This window comes from Scylla paramamosain, chromosome 6, assembly GCF_035594125.1.
Source record: "Scylla paramamosain isolate STU-SP2022 chromosome 6, ASM3559412v1, whole genome shotgun sequence".
NCBI classification, from domain to species: domain Eukaryota; kingdom Metazoa; phylum Arthropoda; class Malacostraca; order Decapoda; family Portunidae; genus Scylla; species Scylla paramamosain.
This window is the reverse complement of record NC_087156.1, coordinates 4,520,001-4,539,590: the sequence shown is the minus strand read 5'-3', so window position 1 is coordinate 4,539,590 and position 19,590 is coordinate 4,520,001. Positions and strand designations below refer to the sequence as shown.

Here is a 19,590-nt window from a genome sequence, read left to right as displayed (position 1 = left end):
CAAAGAGTGATAAATAACTTGCATATGTTGTATGTTAAGATGGAAACTGAAGGTGAATGTTGGGAAGGGTAAAGTAGTGGCGTTTGAAACGAGAGAAGTGGTGTGTGACTTTAGGATACCTTATAAGGTAAATGAGCCACCAGTAGGAAGCTGTGAGATGGTTATGGGAAGGGAGTGAATGGAAGTGGATGAGTTTAAGTATCTTGGAACAGTGTTAGGTAAACAGTGTGAGATGGATGAAGAGATACAAAAATCACAAAAGGTAAGCATGTCATAGGATTACTTATAAGAGACATGAAAGAGAGAAATGTGTCTGTGGATGTAAAGAGGAATATGGGATTAGGGAATAATATTTTCCTGTCAGTACTGATGTATGGATCAGAGGATCAGAGAGTTGGACATGAAATAGGGCACAGCAATCAAGAATGTGTGCAGTGGAAATGAGCTTTGTGTGACAAGGGAGGATAAGAGCAATGAGTGTGTATGAGAAGTGTGGTATGAGTGTCAGTGCAAGTGGTCTAAACTATGGAATGGTGGAATGGGTGAAAAGAAACACATCAAGATGGTGTGACCATATTGAGTGAATGAAAAGTGAAAAATTTACAAAGAAAATGTACATACATGAGTGAAGTTGAAGGTACTACATACAGTATAAGTCCCATCTTTCGGCATTAACAGGACTGAACAGTTGCCAAAACATTGAATATGCTGAAAGATCAATGTGAAGTTCATCAGCTATATTAGTAATGAGTAAATGAGAACATAGGCTATTATTTATTTACTCATTTGCAGAAAACACAACTAACGTTTCCAAGGTATATTTATATAGAAATCACAAAACTTTTCAAGGCATATTTCTAGAAAACAAACCAGTTTGGCCTCAGCAAACTTGATAAATAAACTTAGATTTTTGCAGCATCTTTCCATGAAACTTTCTCTGGCCCTTCTTCCTCACTTTCCTCCTCTTTCATCTCCAAAGCAGCAGGATTTGTCACCCTTAAAATGATCTGCTGGTAAGTCTGCTCCTCGACCACTGGTGAATTTTCATTCACGGAGTGGAAAGACAAATATGGCGGTGTAAACACAATAGACATGTTCTCATGTTCTTATTTTTTTATTTTGTGCATGTTACACTTTGGATTGCTAATATTCTTTTCCTCTCCTCCTCAGTCTAGTACTTTATTCATATATTCCAAGTTCATACCAAAAATATTCTCATGTACACCACTCACACCATCATACCCATGGGTGCTGCAGCCAGCAGTAGACCCTACATATGATGGCAGACAATAGTGGTATTCTGGCATAATTTTTAAACTTACCATATGCCAAAATCCTTTGGAAATATGAAAAATCAGATAATTTTCAGAATAAGACTATTTTGCAAAAAATGCCAAAACAGCAGGTTTTCTGAAATGTTGGATGCCAAAAGACGGTACTTTTGCTGTACTAGGAAAGGGAGGCCACTTGAAAGGTAAAAAGATAGGATAAAAGAGTACATGTATGAAAGGGGTGTTTGTAGAGGCCAAGTGCTTGAACAAGCAAGACCGGAATGTTTGGACAGGGAGAGATTGAGGCTCTTCTGTTGTGGCATCAAAGATAGATGGATAGGTAGCTACACAATTTCCACAATTTTTCTGAAGGATCATTACTTAAATACTATCACTGTGTTCCTACTGATATTTTTGAAAAATCAACTTAAGACAAGGCAAACTGATAAGGTGGTTAAATACATTTTAGATATAAGAAATTAGAGGCATTGGCAACTCCATTATAAGTGCACCAATCAGCTGTCCCACTGACGGGCATGGGGGAGGTGGGAGGAGACATGGCTTCCACATCAGCTCAGCCTATGACAATTATGGTTATGTTGTCTGAAGCTCTAGGTTTTAAATGTGTACATGCATGTATATAGTATAGTATACATTATAATTTCTCTCTTGTGGCCATCCTTCTTGGAAAGAACTTCAAGAAAGAATTAGGCTTCAGGTAGGTGTGTGTGTGTGTGTGTGTGTGTGTGTGTGTGTGTGTGTGTGTGTGTGTGTGTGTGTGTGTGTGTGTGTGTGTGTGTGTGTGTGTGTGTGTGTGTGTGTGTGTGTGTGTGTGTGTGTTTCAGAAACCAAACATACATATCCAGTGATAATACTGCATTATGCAGTGTAAATTAATGTCTCATGAAATGTTTCTTTTCCCACAATATTATCAAACAGTTTTAAGAAAATAAAACTGTATATTTTCTGGATGTCATTCCATTAATGGTACTATTATTACTTACCTATACAGTCATACAAAGTTACAAAATGCACTTCTGAGTCATAAACATTATGAACAAATACACATCTTCAGAAAATTAATTTTCCCAAAAAGGACGATTTTGCCATAATGGAATTATGGAACACAGTAATATCATAACATAGCAATATATATATTTATATATTACATCACTGTTTCTGTATATAAAATATCATTACCTCTATAATGCATCCACAATATTGCACATAAGTCTATCTAGACTGGAACACTTATCTTCAGCATTGTTGCTTGCATCATTTTTTGGCCTCAGTTGGAGCTCCTCAGGGGAAGGCACAAGTAGTTTTGAATCAGAGTCAAGATTGTCAGGCAAGGAGGCAAGAGCTTCCCTAACAAGTCTACTGACTTCATCTTCTTGCCGCTCTAATCGTTCTGCAACCTGAAAAATGAGAATAATATGAAGAGATGGGATCTTACAGTTTATTTATTTTATTGCAGGTGTTGGGAGAGAGAGAGAGAGAGAGAGAGAGAGAGAGAGAGAGAGAGAGAGAGAGAGAGAGAGAGAGAGAGAGAGAGAGAGAGAGAGAGAGAGAGAGAGAGAGAGAGAGAGAGAGAGAGAGAGAGAGAGAGAGAGAGAGAGAGAGAGAGAGAGAGAGCTGTTCCCCTAAATACAGAAACAAACAGTTCCAGAGATTACCCATAAAATAAATGAAAGAGTGCTAACTCTTGCACTAGGAACATAGACAGAATAGGGATGAGAGTAAGAAGAAAGTCTTGTGCAACAAGGCTGTGGGAAGGGGGAAGGCATGTAGTTACCATTACCTTGGTGAGTGAGGGAATCAAGACAGTCAGAGGAGGCAGTAGACACCTGGTGAAATGATAATTACTCCCTGTGAGGTCTCAACCACTGGAATGGTTTCATACCAGATCAGGGGGTGCTGTGAACTTCACTAACCCAGCTATGACCTCAATGAATGTTTCTCTTTGTGTCTCACAACACAATAGGGCAGTTGTAGCCTGCTTTCTAAAGACAACTCTCTTCCTTCACACAACTTTACATGTACCTAATACATGCACACTCTTCACTCAAAATTCAAAATTTAACATGGCAACTCCTACACCAGCCTCAGACTGTCTTCAGTCTCTCTCTCATCTCTGCAATGTTGAATCTCTTGCTATCTTCTACCATTACTTTCATGCTAACTGCTATTCTGATCTTGCTGATTGCATACCTCCCCTCCTCCCAAAGCCTTACTACACAAGACTTCTTATATCTCTCACTTCTATTCTGCCCATTTCTCTAATGCAAGAGCAAGAGTTAACCAGTCTTCTCAATCATTCATAGCTTTTTCTGGTAAACTCTGAAACTCCCTGTCTACTTCTGTATTTCCTCCCTCTTATGGTTTGAACTGTTTCAACAGGGAGGTTTCAAGACGCTTATCCTCCAATTTTGTACTATTGTTTTTGACCTCAGTATGGGGACTGGCACTTCATAGGGCATTTTATCCCTTAATTTTTGTTGCCTCTGGCCAGTACCCCTCTTATATATATATATATATATATATATATATATATATATATATATATATATATATATATATATATATATATATATATATATATATATATATATATATATAAAGTCTTTTGGAGGAAAGGAACTCATGAGACCACACCAAATCTAGTTAACAGAGATCTATGTTGCAGTTATGTTAGCAACAACTGGTCCTCAATGGCTGGTTTGGCTGAGACATCTCAATGTCCTAGAAGTAAAGTCAGTAGTTTTCAAACCAGCAACCATCTCACACCACAGCAACCCACATCTAGGTCTGCCATGAGAAGGGTGTTAGGAATTTTACCATTATCCATAACAAATATCAAAGTTGCTCAAATAAACCAAGGATTTTTGCTGAAGGAAACATTATGGACATATACAAATCCTCTGGTTCTAAAACAAGCCTATGGTCTGGCAAATCTAAACTGGTGTGTTTGATGTATAATTTTCAAGACTTGCTGTAGCTGCCTCTGCTGAACCACCCAGAGTCAGTACACTGTTCTTTATCTGTCAATAAATCATATACTCTGTATTCTTATATTTGATCATAGAGATATAATTTTTTTTATGAATAATCCATTTTTGTTTGTGAATATAAAGAACTTAATGTAAGATGTGACACACCCTGCTTGTGCAGTGCTGCCAGGGACAGCCAGGTTGAGTGAGATGCAGCTGTCACCACAATGCTCCACCCACACCCACACCACACAAAGTCAGGTCATTGCATTTGCACCACACAGATCTTTTTTTCTTTATGTAGCAGGGATGCCAGCCAAAGGGAGAGAGAGAGAGAGAGAGAGAGAGAGAGAGAGAGAGAGAGAGAGGAGAGAGAGAGAGGAGAGAGAGAGAGAGAGAGAGAGAGGAGAGAGAGAGAGAGAGAGAGAGAGAGAGAGAGAGAGAGAGAGAGAGAGAGAGAGAGAGAGAGAGAGAGAGAGAGAGAGAGAGAGAGAGAGAGAGAGAGAGAGAGAGAGAGAGAGAGAGAGAGAGAGAGAGAGAGAGAGAGAGAGAAACACACTGAGATGCTGGTCCTCGAATGGGGTCCAGAGTGATAGTAAAAAATTGAAGAATAAGTGTCTTGAAATATCCCTCTTGAAGGAAATATAGAAGCAGACAAGGAGTTCCAGAGTTTACCAGAGAAAGAGATGAATCTTGAGAATACTGGTTAACTCTGGCATTAGAGAGGAGGACAGAATAGGGGTGAGAGAAAGAAGAAAGTCTTGTGCAGCTAGGCTGCAGGAGGAAGGGGAGCCATGCAGTTAGCAAGATCAGAGCAGCAGTTAGCATGAAAATAGCGGTAGAGGATAGCAAGAGATGCAAACATTGCGGCGATGAGAAAGAGGCTGAAGACAGTCAGTTAGAGGAGAGGAATTGTTGAGATGAAAAGCTTTTCATTCCACCCTGTCTAAAAGAGCAGTATGAGTGGAACCCCCCCAGACATGTGAAGCATACTCCATACATGGACAGATAAGTCCCCTGTTCAGAGTTAACACCTGGAAGGGTGAGAAAAACTGGCAGAGACGTCTCATAATGCCTAACTTCATAGAAGTTGTTTTAGCTAGAGATGAGATATGAAGTTTCCAGTTTAGATTATAAGAAAAGGACAGACCAAGGATTTTCAGTGTAGAATATGGGACAGTTGAGTGTCATTGAAAAAGAGGAGATAGTTGTCTGGAAGGTTGTGTTGAGCTGATAGACGGAGGAATAGAGTTTTTAAGGGATTGCACGATACCAAGTTTGCTTTGCCCCAATCAAAATTTTAGAGAGATCAGAAGTCAGGCATTCTGTGGCTTCCCTGTGTGAACCATACCTCACATATATAAAGTCAAGCAAAGGATATCATGATAAAGTAAATCAGTATTTTCAAAGAGAGAAGGAAAATGAAGGAGTTCTTAATGGTATTTCAAAAGTTGGATTTCAGACAATAGCAGCAACACAAGTCAGTGAATGAACATTAGATAAAACATGCATTCAAGCATAATGAAGGGAATATGAGTTGACCAAATTATCATCTCCCAAGAAACGGCATGGGTGGGTGGAACAGAGATCAGTTTGACAGTTATAGAGGCGACACCACTGCACCGGGAGGATTATATGCCACACTCACCAATTTAGATTTACCAGACCATTGTATTTAGCTCTTCCTATGACTTGAACTCTTCCAGGAGGAGGTTTCAAGACACTTATCCTCCAATTTGGATAATTAATTTGGCCCTTTCAATTAGGGACTGGCACCATCTCCCCTCTACTAAACCTCTTCTTTTCTACAGTGAAACACAGGTGTCTGAGACAACTAACAGTAGCCCCTTTTCTGTTCCCTCCTACTTTCTCTAAACTCATTTTTAATCCAAAGCTGGATGTTGCATTTATGTGCGCAACGACTTAATCTGCTCTCATGCCCTCGCTATTAAATCTTGCGAGTTTTCCACCATCTGGTTATGACTACAGAGTCACTCTCAAACTAAATTTATCTGTGCTGTATACCTTTTACCTAACTCCTCTGACTGTAAGAAATTCTTTGACTACTTAACTTTCAAAACATGCCATGTCTGTTCTCCAACCAGCCTTCATTAATGGAAAGTGTGAAAATCTTTCAAGATCTAACTCCCCTTGTGACTTCTGGCACCTAGCCAAAAACATCTCCAGTAACTTTGCTTCTTCTTTTTTCCCTCCTTTATTTCAACCAGATGGCACCACTGCTATCACATCTATCTCTAAAGCTGAACTTTTCACTCAAACCTTTGCTAAAACCTCTACTTTGGATGATTCAGGGCTTGTTCCTCCCTCTCCTCCACTCTCTGACTATTTCATGCTACCTAATAAAATTCTTTGCAGTGATGTTTTCCATGTCATTGCTGCCCTAAACCCTCGAAAGGCTTATGGACCTGATGGGGTCCCTCCTATTGTTCTCCGAAACTGTGCCTATGTGCCTATGCCTTGCCTAGTCAAACTCTTCCAACTCTATCAACATCTACCTTCCCCTCTTGCTGGAAGTTTGCCTACATTCTGACTGTTCCTGAAAAGGGTGACTGTTCTAATCCCTCAAACTACCATCCTGTTGCTTTAATTTCCTGCTTATCTAAAGTTTTTGAATCTATCCTCATCAGGATGATCCTTAAACATCTATCACTTTACAACCTTCTATATGATCACCAGTATGGGTTTTGTCACAACTGCACTACTGGTGATCTTCTGGCTTTCCTTACTGAGTCTTTTTTAGAGATTTTGGTGAAACTTTTGGTGATGACTTGGACATATCAAAAGCTTTTGATAGAGTCTAGCACAAAGCCTTGATTTCCAAACTACCCTCCCATAGCTTCTACCCTTCTCTCTGTTTCTTTATCTCAAGTTTCCTTTCTGACCATTCTATTGCTGCTGTGGTAGACAGTTACTGTTCTTCTTCTAAATCTATTAACAGTGGTGTTCCTCAAGGTTCTGTCCTGTCAACCACTCTCTATTATTCATATATGATCTTCTAAACCAAACTACTTGTCTCATCCACTCCTATGCTGATGACATCACAGTTCATACAGGGAACCCACAGAATGGCTGACTTCTGATCTCTCCAAAACTTCTGACTGGGGCAGAGCAAACTTAGTATTGTTCAAAGCCTCAAAAACTCAATTCCTCCATCTATAAACTCGACACAACCTTACAGACAACCATCCTCTCTTCTTTAATGACACTCAACTGCCCCCCTATTCTACACTGTACATCCTTGGTCTGTCCTTTACTTATAATCTACACTGGAGACTTCACATCTCAACTCTAGCTAAAACAGCTTCTATGAAGTTAAGCATTCTCAGATGTCTCTGCCAGTTTTTCTCACCCTTCCAGCTGCTAACTCTGTACAGGGGCCTTATCCATCCATGTACGGAGAGTGCTTCACATGTCTGGGGGGTTTCACTCATACTGCTCTTCTAGACAGGGTGGGATCAAAAAGCTTTTCATCTTATCAACTTCTCTCCTTCAGCCTCTCTTTTTCCATCACTGCAATGTTACATCTCTTGCTATCTTCTACCACTATTTTCATGTTAACTGCATGCCTCCCCTCCTCCCATGACCTTGCTTCACAAGAATTTATTCTTTCTCTCACTCCTATGCTCTCCATCTCTCTAATGCAAGAGTTAACCATTCATCCCTATCTCTGGTAAACTCTGAAACTCACTGGCTGCTTTCCACCTTCCTATGACTTGAACTCCTTCACGAGGGAGGTTTCAAGACACTTATCCTTCAATTTTTTACTACTGCTTTGGACCCTAATCGAGGATTGGCATCTCAGTGGGCCTTTTTTTATTGGATTTTTGTTGTCCTTGGCTGGTGTCCCTCCTACATAAGAGAGGGAAAAAAATAACAAAAAAAAAGTGGGCCCTTTTTTTATTCCTATCTATTTATTTTTTTTCTCCTGGCCAGTGGCCCTCTTAAACAGGCAGCTCTGAATGCTTCCCATAGCAAGACTAATCCATAGCTGGACTATTCACAGCTGCAGTTGTTACTTATTCACAGAATTCAGCTTCCTGCCTGTAATAGGCAAATTCAGAAAGCACTTTTAAATTCCCATCTCCACTTAAAAGATATGAAAATGGACAAAGATACATACATTCCCAGCCTACCACCACTCTTGGGTAGAAAAAAGTGGTGGTGGCTGGTCTCCTATAGAAGTGAGGATGGGTGTCTTCTAAAATACCATATGTAATCTTTTGTGCTATTTCTTTTTTTCTACATGTCCTACCCAAGAGGGATGCTGGACTGGGAATCTGCCCATCCCTGTCTATTCTTGTTGAGGTGATAGGAATTCAAATGTGGTTGTTTTTTGTAGATGAGTGGCATCTGGCACCAAACTCAGCTCACCTGGGGACAAGTCCAACTATACAGAGCACTTGCCTGGGTGGTAGTCTTGTCTCGGTGTCTCAGTGATATGTATATCCCCATAATGTTTTACTTGAAACATAGTTTGTTTGGGCACCTCTGAAGCCAGTTGTGGGCATTGAATGTTCTCCCTTTGAGTGGGAAAGCTATGAGTTCAAATAAAAACAAGTCTTATCACAGAGTACAGAGTCTGCTACCTGACAAGTATGGCTCAACCTTAAGCCATTCTTCACTGTGGGATGAGACTATACATGAGGATTAGGGAGTTTTATGTGATCTTGAGAAAATTAATGTCTGCAAGAGAAGAAATTAAACAAATCTTAAAATTCACCAGGTAAGGTATAACTGAAATTTTTGAAACTACTCTAATCTCTGACTGTTCAGCTAAAATTTGCTTCATGTGTACTATGTAACATACCTGATGTCTTTGTCGCTTCTGCATTTCCAGCATGACTCTTACAGTTTCTCGTGCTTGGTGGGGTCGGAATTCATTTATTAGGTGGTGCATATTGATAAAGAGAATGTTGATATCTTCAATCTTGTCTGTACGCTTTGTAGAGTCTGGACATTTGATGAGAATGTCCAAGAGGTCTAGAAAGTTCACCAGAATTGAGTGATTGAGTTTTTTTAATTCTCTTCGATGGTCGAAGTTTTGAGGATAAAGGCGACGGATGGACTGCAAAACAAGAATCATGTCAGACAAGGCATTCTGCATGTCATGCTTAATCATATTTTGCATCAAGAATTCGCTATTAGTTATGCATAAATTCTGATATATGTTGCACTCATGGAAAAATAACTCTCCAAGTTTAGTAAAACCTTGCATTTAATATCAGGTCAATCTACTGACCCAACTGGACCCCTACTCATATTCACATGCAACAAGGAAGCTTTGAATTTTGAGAGAGAGAGAGAGAGAGAGAGAGAGAGAGAGAGAGAGAGAGAGAGAGAGAGAGAGAGAGAGAGAGAGAGAGAGAGAGAGAGAGAGAGAGAGAGAGAGAGAGAGAGAGAGAGAATCTTTAAGCTTACTGAGTGTAGCTCTGAAAATGTGAGATAAATGTCCAATTGATTTTACATGCATAGGTACAATATTTAATACTTCAAATCATCTTACCTCCTATAGTATAAAGAGTGATACCAACAGCTTAAGTATTTGTAACTGGAGAGAGGAAAAAAGCAGCTTCATACTGACCTGTTTTCCCCATCAATAGTATGTACTTCTAACAATCAAAGACTTCCTGTCAGCAGCCACCATGCCTCCAACTAGACAATGCTATCTCACTGTCTCTTTGTACCTAAATTATTACTGTCTTGGTCATAATCTGAGCCTCCTGTTTTAAATGCATTCTTCATGATTAATCCAACTATGATGAATAAAACTGAGAAGACGAGTTTTTTACATTATAGGAAGCAAATATGACAGTAAAGAAAGAACATGGCATATATCAAGGTCTGCAGTGTTCTTGAGGGACAAAATTCTGCCATCATACACTATTTCTCTTTGAAAACAGAGCTCTAGATATCCTCATAAGAATGTTAGGATCTAAGAGCCATGCTTTAAGTACTTACTTTTCTTGAAGGTCTTACTTATGTAAAATATCTATCTACATCTATACAAAAGGCATGAATGAAACAACTAACCTGAGACTCAAGAGGCCTAATGATTACATCATCAGCATTGAAGGGAACACCAAACATTGTGTAATCATTATGGATAGGCAAGGGTGGCTTTGGAGCCCTACCCCTTCGTATGATTTCATCAGTATACTGGTTGATGTACTGTGAAGGAGGTAGAGGCCAGGTGGAGGTAGGAGATGTTTCAGAAGGAAGTGCCATCATAAAGCTTCTGCAAAATAAGAAACTTGATCAGCAGTAAGTAAAACACTTGCATAATATTTATTTGACACACACAACATACAAATGACCAATAACACTGTGCACACTTTCTAATCCAAATTATCAGCCAAGCTTCCTTCATACAGTAAGTCTGGTCTGTTTAACTGGACTTTTATATTAAGTAACATATGTATTTCAATTTAAACTTAAACTTTCTTTCTCACTGATACATGAAAAATTTATCTTAAATACTGATAAGTGTAAATTAAAATGGAGTTCTTTTGATGATGCATCTGAAAAATGCACTTATTCTTGTCAGTGCACTTCATCCTTGTATATTTCAGAACCCCAATTTTTCATATATACCAATATCTTTTCAATCTAGTGATCTATTTATGATGCCAGTTCTAAAGACCACTCCCAAGGTGATAACCACAACAGGGTTCCTCAGGGCAGAACCCAACTGCCTCATGAGAAGAATTAGGAAAAATACTGAGATGGATGTGACCACAAGTGCAGATACCAAGGATTTATGTCATGGTTATATCAACAACAACTTGTGCTAAGAATAATGTATGCTAAAAGCAAATCTTATTCTTCTATAATCTTCTTGTCACATGACATATTCATTCATTCTTTTCAGATGGTGAAATCATCTCAGTGCTACATTTCACCACTTCCATCAATCCAAACTTAATTTCTTCTCCCTTACTTGCTAAAGGAAACTCAACACCATCTCATTGCTACATTTCATCATCTCCATCACTCCAAACTTCATTTCTTCGCCCTTACTCATTTAACCAAAACTAAAACAGACGCTTTCATTGTCTATTTTGTTCACACTTTGCACACCTCTCAGGTAAGTCAATTTAGTTATTTGAGGCATCATTTAAGTTTGTTTACTTCCATTCACCATGAATGATTATCCTGTGTGAAGCATTCAACATGGCTTTATTTAGTAACTGTCTAATTAAAGTTGGGATTTACTACTTTGGTTAAGATTAAATAAGTATATATATATATATATATATATATATATATATATATATATATATATATATATATATATATATATATATATATATATATATATATATATATATATACACACACACACACACACACACACACACACACACACACACACACACACACACACACACACACACACACACACACACACACACACACACACACACATATATATATATATATATATATATATATATATATATATATATATATATATATATATATATATATATATATATATATATATATATATAAGGAAAAAGAAAAGATAAAAAGCCTTGGATAAAGTCCAGATCTATCATGAATGAAAAACATAACAAATATGCTGTCTCTTTCACTAACCTGTAATATATGCAAATATAGAGATCTCTTCTAGTTAAGCATCCATGCAGTTATGTAATTTGGTATCAAATTCCAATGCTCCAAGGTGTTTGGACCTGTAGCTGTCAGAACTTGTACTGAAAGAAAGGAATCATTATCAATACTTGAAAGGTTTATCTAAATGGAAGAGTATGCATCATGAATTATGAGAATCCTAGGAAACTAAATAGAAGAGGATGCTATACTTGATATTGTTACAGTGAGAATGCAACAAGAAATGAATGTGTTGTGAGATCTAAATGATGCCTTGGTAATAAAGAAGAAAGCTCACACTTTTCTATTTTTGTTATGAAAGGGACAACATATATCATATGCCTATGGCTATGGATTTCAAATCCATTTCGCTTTGACAACATCAGAGGCTCAAGTGTCACAAGCCTGAGAAATTCCATCCCTACAGATTCTGTGATGGGCAGTCTCAGGATTCTGCTAGTTTCTGTTAGGTAAGGTTAGGTTAAGTATGTTTAGGCTATGTTAAGTGATTATATTAATTAAAAACACACTGGTCTATCAGAATAAAATAATTTTGCCTTGATATGTCTTGTCTTGCAGTTTTCTAAATATTCACAAATTTCATGGCTTGTAAAGCTAATATCTTCTTAACCTTGTGGAAAAAACAAACAAAACAGTACCTTGCTAAGGAATCTCAGCTATCTTGAAGTCTACAAGACACCACAGGACTCTCAACAATTACCACATATATAACTATGGAAAGGCTCTCCAAGGAAGTACCATTCAGTTAGTGCCCCAATCCCACAAGATTAGTGCCCTAAAGTTAGGTTAGGTCTACAGAAAATACTGTGTACACTATCAATCAGACCCAGCTGTCTGGGGTTTGATAAGAAACAACTTACACAATAAATCAGAAGAAAATGTTCAAGTGAGTCATTGCATTACAGCCAGCCAGTCCTCAACATTCTCTGGGGCTACAAAGGTGAGTAGGAGAAATTAAATGAAAACAAGTGGAATGGAGTAATATCATACAATTAATATTGACCAAATCCCATTTCATCTAGTTAATTAATCTCTCTATGTTTTACGAGTAGAGGCTAATCTGCGACAGATTTCATAATGTAAAGCTTTAAAATGGCAAAATTATGATTATCTAAATGAATCAATGTTCGAAATTATATATATATATATATATATATATATATATATATATATATATATATATATATATATATATATATATATATATATATATATATATATATTACTGTTGAAAAAAATATGCTGATGGTCTTTTCCTTATCTCACATTCACCAATTTTTTATCAGATCAATCAGATTACGTCCTTCACTCTTGCATAGTGTTAATTTTGGACACTACATCCTCGATTCACGTACAGCAGTGTTTTCGAGGCTATTCGATTTGATGGCTGTTTTCCTGCAAGACATTGTGTCCATAGTGCCCTATTTTTCCTTTTGGTGCCTTAAATATTCTTACCTGAGCTCTCTGTTCCATTTGGTTCCTCAGCCTGACTGTGTTTACTTGTGCACTATAAGATTAACAAAGTGATAGAAGCGTTTATGTGTATGAGAATCCGGGATTTTATATATAAATTCCAGCAGCCATGCAACAGAGGACAGGATAGAATCTGATCTTTGTTATGAGTATCGCTGCCGAAAAATTTCTTCGTCTATACGTTAGGCAAAAGTAACCGAGACAACGGTATATTGTCGCTTGCATAGCCATTATTTTATCCCTTAGCTCAAAGTAAATGCTTATTTGCTGCAATTATTAAATTTAGGTATATTTGACGAGCCGATTGTTATCTTCATAAGCTGAGTTTAGTGGAGGGTATCAGTAGAACAAAGATTAATAAGAATACTTTAGTGTTAGTTAGCGACATGTCTATTTTCTCTAGTAATTCAAAATGTATTATTTCTCTCTAGGACAGTTTGAATTTGGGTTCCCCTGTTAAGATGATGGGTGTTGAAATAAACAGAATTTGGTGGAAAGGACTAGTGAAATAAGGAATAGGGTAAGGAGGACGGCTCGGCCCAGGGGGTGCATATCCCTTAGTCTCGCCAGTGCCGGGTTGAGATGTAAGGCGGTGTAGAGGTGGACATAAGTAATCGGCAAGGGGAATGAAATTAACCTGATAACAGACGGTTCCTCCAATGCTGATTTTAAACTCTGAGTGAGCATAAGAAGGGTGAGGCAGTACGATATTAAGTGCGTGCAGTGTGGGTGTCGGGCAGTGTTAGGGTGCAGGGAGCGAGGCGGGATGACACACACGAGCGGCTGACACAGATTCCACTCAACAGGTTGTCGACAGATATTGGCTCGTAATTGGATATTTTCACCTCAGAGGACCATGGTGGTAAGGAATTTAATTTGTCATGATCGTGAATGGCTGTGTTGTTAATACGTATTTACTTATTTGCATTATTATTGTATTGATGAAAGCACTTATTGATACCATCTCTTATATTAATTTTTTTTCCTGTTTTCTAGCAGATAATAATTTCTTTAGGAGATTATGGGAATTACCTTAGTGTACTAATTTCCAGAGTGTTTTATTTCTGGGCAAAATATTACAGTTTTAAGTCGTGATCTACACAATGAAAGGATCAACATTGAAACTGGTGAAGTAAATTAATCTAAATCAAACCTAACCTCGTCCTTAAATGAAAACGCAGTTATTTCAATATTATCTTTTCTTTGTGTAGAACCCAGAAATATAAATGAATCTGTAAGCCTACCCATGATCATGTATATTGTTTGCCCACACCAGTTCTGAGAGGTAAAAAGGACTTAATCCATTCCATTCACCTATTGTTTGACAGGAAACCTTTTGTCTCTGTCAATGATTATTTTCTCTTGTCATCATAAACTTGTTCTGTTCTCTTCCCTCTTTGACTCTTGTAGATCAATCTTCAGGAGTAAAAAAAAAATGTATATTTTGAGACACAGCTGACAGTAGAAGGAGGAACTGAAAACCTTTTATTGCCTGTAATCTTATTTGACCCCGAAAAATTGCTTAGGTTTACTAAGTGAAATAGCAAGTCAGTCAGCAGTTACAGGGTAAATAAAAGTAGCCAGCATTTGTAGGGTAAATAGAAGTAGTCAGTAGCTACAGAGTAAATATAAGTAGTAGTTACAGGGTGAATAAAAATAGTTGTCAGTTACAGGGTAAATAGAAGTAGTCAACAGTTATAGGATAAATAGTAGTAGTCAGTAGTTACAGGGCAAATAGAAGTACTCTGCAGTTACATGATAAATAGAAGTTGTCAGCAGTTATAGGGTGAATAAAAATAGTTGTCAGTTATAGGGTAAATAGAAGTAGTCAACAATTATAAGATAAATAGTGGTAGTCAGCAGTTGCAGGGCAAATAGAAGTATTCTGCAGTTACATGACTAATAGAAGTTGTCAGCAGTTACAGGGTGAATAAATTTAGTTGTGGGTTGTAATGCTTATTTGGTAGATCATTATGGTATGGCAGGCTGGATTAGGTCAGGTTATCTTGTATTATGTAATGTTAGGATAGATTTAAATAGGGATTTGGTTTTGACATAGTTGGCACTGACACCTTAAACAGCCGTATATAATGAAAATATTTCCTAACTCCTCTCTCTCTCTCTCTCTCTCTCTCTCTCTCTCTCTCTCTCTCTCTCTCTCTCTCTCTCTCTCTCTCTCTCTCTCTCTCTCTCTCTCTCTCTCTCTCTCTCTCTCTCTTTTCAATGTAGTTGCATTTTATAACTATTATGATGTTTACAAAATGTTAAAAAGAATTTGATACTGAAATATTACAAAAGAGAAAAAATAATGAGGAATACTGCTGTGCTGCTGTGTATAATCATGATATCTAAGAAAAGATTCAAAGACTCATGGCTTTGAAATTTTGATATACTATTTGTATGTGCTTGCTTTTTATATTAATATTTAAGTTTGATGAAATTTGGTTCATAATTTTTTTGAATTGGGACTGGCATTCTAGTGGGCCTTGTTTTTTTTTTTAATTTTTTTTGTTGACCTTTGCCATTGCCCCTCTTATATGAAAAAAAGAAGAATTCTGATCTTCTGAATTATTTAACACTTTTTTAGTTTAATTTAGGTGATTTGGAAAAAGTCCTTGAAAGCCTATGTACCTATATTTCTCCAATTTTTAGTGAGAAAATTGTTTTTAGTCTTGTTTCCGAGTTGGAAAATACTGGGTATATGTTTCATGCTTATTGCAAACTTATCTCGTTATAAATATTGTACTAATTCCTACAACCTTTGCCTTTATATCAGTGGAAGAGACAGTAGACACCTACCAAAACATAGCACAAACGAACATGCCTTTGTTCTTAAGTCTTCTGGAATTTCTACTATCTGGTTTTGATGGCTGAATCACTCTCAGACTAAAATCATCTGTGCTGTACACTGCTACACCGCTGCACAACTGTTTCACGACGGAGGTGAGGACAAAGCACACTCACATAGTTCTACTTGTGCTGGTACCACACCACTGTGTCATGACAAGATGTGAGGACAAAACACAGACACTCACACAGTTATAGGCCATGTGGCTGGATAAAATATGCACTTGTAAATGTTTTCAATATCCCAAGTTTTTCAGTCTTTGAGTTTAGTGTTATGTCTTTGGAAGAAAACAAGTGCAGAAATTGAGAGGGCAGTGTTTATTTTGTAGTGGTATAACCTCTGCTTTCTTGTGGTTCTTCTTGCCTTTATGTCAGAACACACATCAGAAGCATACAGTTTAGTGCTGCATCATCTCCATACTTTAACATTGCTGCATTCATTCTATCTATGGTGACAGCTTTGTCATACTGTGTCCAGGCTATTGCTTTTTCTTTCTCTTTTCTACCAATTTCTCTGTACAAAAACACTTGCCCTTCACCCTCTTCCTCATCTGTGCTAGATTTGTGTTTTCCTTCCTGTCTTTCCGTTCATTAGGTAACTGATCAGAACACTTTTATCCACACAGTTTTCACTTCCTCCTAGCTAGTTATTAGAGCTCTTTTCATTCTAATATGCCCATGCTACCCTCCTCCATTCTATGTCTTAAGTTCCTTTCAAAGCAACTTATTCTTATTGAACTTTTTTGCTGAACTTCCTTACAAACTTCAGTTCTTCTTTTTGCTTCTCTTATTAGCTCCATCTTTTTTCTGTTCCAAGACTTGTTATCAGTTCTTCTCCACTCTGTAATCTTCTCTGGCATATATTTATTTATTATTATTATTTTTTTTTTTTGCAGCAATTTTGCATGACGTTTTTTTTTTAATCTCAGCTATTTGCCATCCACTTTCCTTACTCCTACTCCCAAACCTTGTATGCTCTACCCTACCACTTCTGCTGCTGCTATTGTAAGTATATAATGTACTTTTAAGTATTTAAAACAATTCTACACGATCCATCTCCAGTTGTTGCTCAAGCTTCTTTCAGTCTCTTGCATACCTTTATCTCGTATTCCTCTCCATACTCATTGTTCATTCTTTCTCAAGTCAACACTGTACTCACCTTCACTCTACCATCATTCCTGATGTATTCTTCATCCCACCCTTATCTTCATCTTAGCTACAACAGGATAAGGATTTAACTCTTTAAACTTCCATTCTGTTACCTTGGCATCTAACACATCTTTCTTTAATTTGTCATCTACTGCTATGTTGCAAATCAAACTCTTCTGTTTTCAACTCTCATTCCTCCTTTCTGTGTACCTGTGGGTCATTTTTTCTAGAAGGCATTTGAGAGGAACAATATCTTTTTCTACATGTGTGTATGTCCACCAGGTACTCCTTATTTTCATTTGTTTCTTATATTATGTACTTATTATCCTATTAGATACTCTTGCTGTCTCACTACTTGTAACTTTTACATTTATTTCTTCAACTGTTCTCAGGTGTTCATTCAAGTCATTCTAGAATATCCTCATCTCATCTCTTCTCTTCTCTTCTCTTACTCCTTGCAGTCACAGATAGATATATACAGATTCAGACATATTGAACTATCACACTTTCCCTACTGCTCACACTTTCCTTGATCCATACCATGCATGTGCCTCCAGTGTCAGAGATTTTAGGATTATCTTTGTTTCCCTTGATTTTCTCTTTTTATAACTTTGTATCACTTCTCTCTTTTTTCTGTATGCATATGATTAATTGAATGGGGTCACTGTTAACCACAATTTGTTCTCCCCTAGGGCAAGATGGAGCCTCTTGTGTGCCTATAGTCATGTTGTTCTTCCCAAAAGGGAGTCATTGGCAGATGCATGATGAGAAATTTTGGGAGTGTTAGCTTCCCAATAAGCTTCCTAATAAAGCCCATAGTTTTCTGCACATTGGCAATTACACCTTGGATGAACCTCATTGGTCACAGTACTTCTACCTGGGGAAATATTCAGTGAGTAACTTCTGTGCAGAGGCCCAGATGTGTCACAGATCACTGGGCCATTTGCCTGAAAAGAGCACCTAATTACTATGACTTCCCTACATTCATGTAAGAACCTGTTTATCAACACAACTGATGTAGTCAATAAACTTAGTAGTAACAAAAATGTTGGAGATTACCACAATTGCTGTATTTTCCTCAGAGATAACTGAAGGTGTATTTTTTTTCTGAAAACCAAGCCAAATTATTCAATTGCACAACAAGGCTTTTCTCTTAGTAAAAAAAAAAAAAAGAACAGGCAGAAATGTTTAACTTACATGAAGGTCCTAGAAACCTAAAAATTTTCAGTACATCAGTATGCATTTTGCTGGAAAAAAAAAAAAAGTTGCTGAAAATTTTGCCTCTTAAGCTTTAGGGCAGAAGTTATTCTCAGGTTGAGATGGGCTTGCTTTTGTCGCAAGCCTGATACTTAGGAGTTGGCAGAGCAGAGGAAAGATTCTAGAGCTGCCTCCAAAAATATGGTTTGTTGGATGCAGTGTATCCACCTTCATTCCTGAGGGGCATTGAGGCCTGGGGACAGGCGCAGGCAGTGTAGTGTGATGGCATGGTACTGAAATAAACAATGACGTGTTAGAGCTCACTTTCAGGTTAGGATTGCCTCTGTTCTCAGTTGTCTGTTGTATATTTCATGCACAGTACATTGCATAAACTGTATGCCAAAGACATGCTGATGTACTAAAAATAAGTATATTTCCTAGACTAGACTAAAATGTAAGTTGAACATTTTTATAGGCCAGGCAGAACTTATTTTGGCATATATTTTTTAAATTAGAGAGAAAAAAAAATTCTGTTGTAAAATGTTGAAAATATGGCCTGGATTTTGAGGAAGTATAACAGCTATGGTTGCATTTTTATGTCTCCTAAATTTTTGCTGTGAAGTTTTATTAACTCCATCCAATAGTTTGATGAATAGCTCGTGTGGACAGAAAGTCAAGGTAGTCAGGGACTCTTTTCAGGCCAGTGGCACAGTACAGTGGTGCTGTATATTTACATATTCAAAGTCCTCCATTTTTTGATAAGAATAGTAATTATTACATCCAGTAACACATATCTGTAAACACTTCCTTGTAACCAATGAACACCTAAAAAGTGGGAGACATGACCTGTCAACTTAGTGTATCAATAATACATTTAAAAGTATTCTTAAATAAAAATGTTCAGTCATTCACAAGTCAGATTTAATCTCCTCTCTTTCTCAATCCTCACGAGCCCTGTCATGCTCTTGGGAAATGTTTGAAGTTATCGTAAAACTCATGTGTGGATGATG

General features: G+C 37.4%; 2 protein-coding genes across 9 annotated transcripts in view; one reads left to right on the top strand and one right to left on the bottom strand.

Moving 5' to 3' along the window:
- Window positions 1–1,993: 1,993 nt before the first annotated feature.
- On the bottom strand, window positions 1,994–13,529 carry LOC135101238 (mediator of RNA polymerase II transcription subunit 7-like). Of its 3 annotated transcripts, none has more exons than XM_064004912.1 (5): window positions 13,370–13,529; window positions 11,882–11,997; window positions 10,313–10,517; window positions 9,090–9,347; window positions 1,994–2,689 (listed from the first exon to the last, which is right to left on the bottom strand). In XM_064004912.1, exons 3-5 carry the CDS (start codon window positions 10,508–10,510, stop codon window positions 2,474–2,476), a joined length of 672 nt encoding a protein of 223 aa, XP_063860982.1. In that variant the 5' UTR covers window positions 10,511–10,517; window positions 11,882–11,997; window positions 13,370–13,529; the 3' UTR covers window positions 1,994–2,473. The 3 variants fall into 3 exon arrangements, with proteins under 3 accessions (XP_063860982.1, XP_063860983.1, XP_063860984.1); XM_064004913.1 differs by lacking the exon at window positions 13,370–13,529 and adding an exon at window positions 12,775–12,798; XM_064004914.1 differs by lacking the exon at window positions 11,882–11,997 and having other exon boundaries at window positions 13,370–13,522.
- Window positions 13,530–13,934: 405 nt separating this feature from the next.
- Window positions 13,935–19,590, top strand: part of LOC135101237 (tyrosine-protein kinase Btk-like) — a 162,723-nt gene continuing 157,067 nt past the window's right edge. Inside the window, exons 1-3 of one of the 6 annotated variants that reach the window (XM_064004906.1) lie at window positions 13,935–14,249; window positions 16,164–16,330; window positions 18,076–18,275. The gene's annotated coding sequence lies outside the window, so the exon portion shown is untranslated. The remainder of the gene's footprint in view (window positions 14,250–16,163; window positions 16,331–18,075; window positions 18,276–19,590) is intronic. The other 5 variants (XM_064004908.1, XM_064004909.1, XM_064004905.1 and 2 more) reach the window with 5 other exon arrangements.